The 6,000-nt window shown below is 34.5% G+C and overlaps 1 protein-coding gene across 2 annotated transcripts in view; it reads left to right on the top strand.

Moving 5' to 3' along the window:
* Positions 1–642: 642 nt before the first annotated feature.
* Positions 643–6,000, top strand: part of LOC121378526 (TATA-binding protein-associated factor 172-like) — a 56,702-nt gene continuing 51,344 nt past the window's right edge. For both annotated transcript variants that reach the window (XM_041506739.1, XM_041506738.1), the window contains exons 1-4: positions 643–976; positions 2,828–2,951; positions 4,617–4,731; positions 5,551–5,694. In XM_041506739.1, coding sequence (XP_041362673.1) covers positions 966–976; positions 2,828–2,951; positions 4,617–4,731; positions 5,551–5,694 — 394 coding nt within the window. In that variant the 5' untranslated portion in view covers positions 643–965. The remainder of the gene's footprint in view (positions 977–2,827; positions 2,952–4,616; positions 4,732–5,550; positions 5,695–6,000) is intronic.

The raw sequence follows: 6,000 nt of genomic DNA, 5'->3' as shown, positions 1-6,000 counted from the left end.
TTGTTCTTTGTACAATAAAATATGTTTTCAATCAATCAATCAATCAATCAATCAACCAATTTGTGCTATTTCGCGCTCTAGCCGGTGCAACACGACTATAGTATGTCAAAGGCTGTAATAGGTGCTATCCTGTCTGTGAGATGGTGCATATAAAAGACTACTAATGGAACAATGTGGCTGGTTTTCTCTCTAAGACTATGTGTAAAAAACAAATGACCAAATGTTTGACATCCAATAGCCGATGATTAATAAATCAAAAAACAAAATCAAAACTCTTGGACGTTTCTAATGTTGTCCAGTTAGTGAACAAAATATAATATCCCTAACAAGGCCCTGTCAAATCTCACTACCAAAGGGAAATAACTGATTTGGGAAGTAAATAAACTTTGCGTTAATTTGTACCACATGTTGTATGAATGCAGTTTTAATGCAGTTTCTGTTTGTTGATTGAAAATGATTTCATATTATCACGTTAATTCAATACATCGTAGAATAATGTTTTATTTTATGTTTTACGACGATCCGAAAATCATTCCCACTTCCTCGATAGTTATGATTGGTTAAAAGTAGAAAAGTCTTTGGTTTGTGGACCAATCAAAGCGATTTCCCTCTGGTATTAGAGGCACTATGTTCAAAATGGCTGTCAGTATAAATACAAAACATGCTGAGAGCAAGATCTGTACATACTTCAAGCCATTTTGTAAAATTGTTGATATTTTTACAACAGTTAACTGCAAAATAAGTTTGCTTTCTTTTATTACATTAAATGTACCTCACACCCATACAAAATTTTATTGTTTGGATAGTTGTATGCGCTTAAAAGGTGTTTCTCCTTTAGCATCCGGTCGGCTGCTTGCGTTCGTTTGTACCGACTTCGAATGTTCAAAGAAAACCTTTAACGTTTAGAACGTCTGACAACAGAGACACGTTTAACTTTTGTAATTTTACAACCTGTCTACAAACGAATGAGTACCAGGTAGTTGCTTATATGTTATTTTTTAATTAAAGTTTTTCTTTTTTCTTTCCATTTTTTTTCTTTTAAATAAAGTTATTTATTTAAAAATTCCTATCATCATGATGGTGATGAATATATATATGATTTAATACAAAGTTACAAGTTTGCTTTGTTTAACGACACCACTAGATAATTATTAATCAGCAACTATTGGGTGTTAACCATTTGGTACTGTGATGGGAATCATATTTGTTTGTGGTTATTACAATTGTTATTGTGTTTGGCAATGCTGGCCAACACGTGTATAACATTTAGCCCGCGAAATAGTATGATTGTTGATGACGTCGTCTTCACGCGCAAGGGGAACTGATGATCGGGCACCCCGAAGCCGTATATATCAGTGTTCGGATCTGTTAAAATTGGGATGGGACTGGACTGTTGGACAGAGCGGACGTACCCGAAGCGGGGTCGTAACACGAATTGACATGTCAAACCCGAGGGTGACGTTGACAGCAGATGATAACATTCTGACACTTGACAGACTGACTCGTTAGGTAATGGTGGGTTTGGGGGTGGACTTTATATTTAGCTAATTTAATGACTAGTATAATTATTGACTTCGTATTTATTAATGAGTGTGTAAATAAACTATCGTTAAAGTTGCTTGGTCTCTTGTAATCTGTTATGTTATAGTTTATTATTAATATTATTACTACAATACGCGACTGGGGTAAATCCTACAGAAAATCAGAATCCTATTGCCTGGATGAAAAAGTAGCCATGCCCACAATTGAGAAATGGGTGTTGATAAGCAGGGGTTCTCGCTCAGTACCATAAATGTAATTCTGCCATGTACATATCGTCAGATGTAGTCTTCAGATAAAACCCACTACATTTTTCCATAAGCAGCAGTGGGACCTGTTAGTGTTATATGCACTTTCCCACAGACACAGCAAGACAACATATACCATGGTCTTTGATATACCAGGGGGTGGGATTTAGCTGAGTCAGTTGAGGGCTCACTTGAGGTGCTTGCATTGCAGCATCAACCCACCGAGCTTTGGATCCATTCAACTGATTGGGATGTTTTTTCTTGTTCCAACCAGTGTACCACAACTGGTTAAAGGCTGTGGTATGTGTGTTTCTGTCTGTGGGACAATGTGTATAAAAGGTCCCTTGCTGCATTAGAAAAAGTGTAGCCAGAGTCTGAATTATCAAACGTTTAACATCCAATAGCAGATGATTAATAAACAAAACAAACTTCTTTTTTTGTTTCTTTTTTTTATATACCAATTGTTGGGCACTGGTTGGGACAAGGAAAACCCCAAATGTTCTACCAAGGAGATTCGTTGCAAGTACCTCTGGCAGGTGCTCTACAGTCTGAACTGTAGCTGTGATGTTAATTGATAATTAATTAATACACTACCTGAAATAAGGACTAAACACATTCTTGACATCAGAAGCCATTATATACAATTATATGTGTGTGTGTGTATGTATGTGTGTGTGTGTATATATATATATATATATATATATATATATATATATATATATATATGAATGAAGAGTTCAGGCGCAAAATGCAATATAAACCATTTTCTTTCTTTTTTTAGTTATAGCCATTGTCGTATGTCAGTAAGCGCTAATCGTAGGCCCGCTGATTTGCCGCAAAACACGATTGATCCTTATGAAATTTTATTCGGTAAATCCCATTTTTGTTATCAAAACGCGATATACGCCAATTAAATAAATAACTTTTACTGAAAATGAAAAAAAATTGATATATCGCGTTTTGCGCCTAAACTTCATTCATATATATAGTATAGTTTGACAGGATTAAAATTGTATATTTAAATTTGTATTTATTTACAGGCTTGATCGACTGTTCCTCTTGCTTGAAACAGGATCAACACCTCTGATTCGCAAATCAGCTGCTGAACAGTTAGGAGAGGTCCAAAAACTACATCCCTATGAACTCAACAATCTTCTTGCTAAGGTTAATAATATGTAATATACTTGTAACCTTTTCACATTTTGCAAGTTTTTCCAGATGGTGTAGCACTATTTTGAAAGAAATATGTTTAAGAACAGCTCAATATATTTTAATTAAACTAGAGCTATAATGTCCAAGGTTAGCAGGGGTGCAGAAATGGAAAATATTTCACAAGCCCGCCGGACCAGAACTAACTAAAATTGACTAGCCTTTCAGAATTTCTACTAGTCCGCCAGCCTATAGAACAATATATTATCGTTTAACACACACACATGACAAAAACATTGTTAAAGACACTTGATAAGTGATCAACATCATGTGGCAAATGAACAAAATCAAACCCCAAACCTTGATTGGCAAATAAAGTTTGAAATATTCTACTGAAGACTAACCGTTACACGTTTCTTTCATATAGATTTACAAAATTCAAGTGGCATCCCCAAGGTATTTAACAAGAAAAAATCTATTCAAAACACAGCGGCAACATACTCTGGACGTAAACAAATACTTTTTAGGAACTATTGACCTTTGAACGACTTTTTCTGGGGAATGAGGCTAAATCGGAATTACTATCAAAACGGAACCATTTTTGTTGACCAAAATCGAACTGATTTGGCTACAATGGTACCTAAATGTATTTGTGAAAATGGTACCTTTTTTCTTTCTTTTTTTTTTTGCTTAGCTATAACGGCATTTCAATGTATATATTGGGGAAACGGTGTTACAAAGTAATAAATAATTAATATAGCTGTTGTTTTATTGAATGTATCATCATTCACAACTTGTAATGCTGTTTTAGTCATACATGTTTTAATTTTTTGTCCCATTTTGTCCAATTTGGTTCTGTTTTCGTTTGGGGCCATTTTGGCACTGTTCTGTTTATGCTATAACCTGTTTCCGGAATGCCGCACCTGCACAGTTTGGAACTCCGAAGTTGGCAATGCGGTACATGTCTTGTGTATTAAACTATTTCGTCATCATTCTGACCCTTTTGTTTGAATGGTTTTGAATTCTGGCATGGCTGATGCAAAGTCGCGGATTCAATGTAAAAAATAAAAATAAATAGTTGCATTTTTTAACTCGTCCGTCAGAATATAGAATTAAGAACTACATATAATATCAATATGAATTTATAAATACTGAATATTAGTCCAGTTATATGTGTCGATTGTTGAATTTGACATTTCTAATAACGATGTTGTGTATAAAAGTATATCGAAATGGTGATAGTACGATTACAACATTCATGTTTTGTTTTCAGTGCTTTGATACAACTCGCTCAAAATATACAAACTCACTTTGTCAATGTCGCCTCTCTAAATAACACTTGTTTTGTCACCTAAATTGATATTTTACCTTGATGGAGCAATATTCCAATTAACAATTGGATCCACCCTGTCTCGTTGAGATGACGGTGAATGTGCATATTCAACTAAACAATAATACACACGTGTCGAGGCAACTTCAGAATAATCAATGGGGCGTAATCTGTAATTCTGGGTTGGTTTTAATACCGGGGTAGTTTTACCTATAAAATGATATGGAAATATTCCGGTCTTTAAAAAAGTGGTCTTAATACTGGGGTGGTCTACCAAAAAGCTGCAAGAGATATTTTTGAATCAATTTTGTTTTAACTTTGTGTATTGACTGACCGATTGGTTGTTACAGGTTCACCAGTACCTCTGCAGTACAAACTGGGAGACCAGAATAGCAGCAGGGTTAGCGGTAGAAGCTATCGCAAAAAATGTGCCACAATGGCAGCCAAGAGGCGCCCCCAAGTCAGGTACTAAACTTAACAATAGTTTGTTTTCAGTTGGGGTTTTTTTTGTTTAGTTTTTTTTGTTTGTTAGATTTTAGTTTTTAGATTATAAAATTTATAGAAAATTAGAAAAGTAAATGCTATTTGTCCCACTGATTGCTTATTGTTATCATGGCTTCCAGGGAACATTTTGTTTTCAAAATAATTTATTAGCGACATTTCTAGTCGATTGAAAATTGATCAGCAACTACTGTTTAATGTTTAGAATTGTGTAGTGATCTCTCAAACTTGAGTAGCGCGATACTGAACAAAATGTTCCCTGGCTTGCACCTTATTTATTTTTCATAAGAAAGCCAGAAACAACCACAAGAGATCAAACAAACTGTAAAATTAAAAATACATTAAAGTAATAATAATCTTCCTACTTGTGCTAATTATATATGATACCTGTATACAGCTCTCTCTCTCTCTCTTCTTTTTAAAAAAAAAAGTAGACTGGATTTCATTGGGATGCTACAGCTGTATCCTAATGGGACGCATGTGACGCAACAGATTTATACATTGTGCCGTACGTGTGCGTTTAGGATACGGAAATTTAAATTAATAATTTCAAAACTAATCGCTCGCGTCTGGTTGGGATACAGCTTAAGAATATTATATTTACATTTGTATGAATGTGGTGTAGACTTTTAAGGTAGCAATAATTGGTTGATAAAATATTTAAATCTTGTATTCAGTTATATTAAATAGGTTTAGAAACTATTTAAAATTTATATTCAATTGTATTAAATAGATTTACTAAATATTTAGAATTTGTATTCAATTATATTTTTTAATTTGCAGAGCCGGGGACTGTGGCCTCACTGCAGTCAGCTGGACGCATTCTGTTTTCCCAGTTTGATGTCAACAAAGTTTTGGCGTTTGGAGCTTCCCTGCTGGCATCCGAGGGTGGTCAGTACGATGTGGAACAGGCAGCATGTGGTACATGTAAGTGTAGGAGACAAATTATCTCCCCTGCTAATATTATGTTTTTTACCCATATGGTTAAAAATATCTTGTACAGAGAACATTTTGTTTAAAAAATCTTGATTAGCAATATTTCTAGTCAATTGGAAATTGGTTAGCAATTACTGTTTAATGTTTTAAAATTGTTTAGCGATCTATAAAACTTGCGAATCGTGACACGATACAGAAGAAAATGTTCTCTATGGTACATACCAAAGTGTTATTTCCCACTAAAACATCTAGTGGGACGTTTTGTTTCAGTGTCATACAATGACTTTATAGATTGGC

Source organism: Gigantopelta aegis, chromosome 8 (assembly GCF_016097555.1).
Source record: "Gigantopelta aegis isolate Gae_Host chromosome 8, Gae_host_genome, whole genome shotgun sequence".
Taxonomy (NCBI): Eukaryota; Metazoa; Mollusca; class Gastropoda; order Neomphalida; family Peltospiridae; genus Gigantopelta; species Gigantopelta aegis.
Note: the sequence above shows the minus strand (reverse complement) of the source record. Positions and strands in the feature narration are given on the sequence as shown.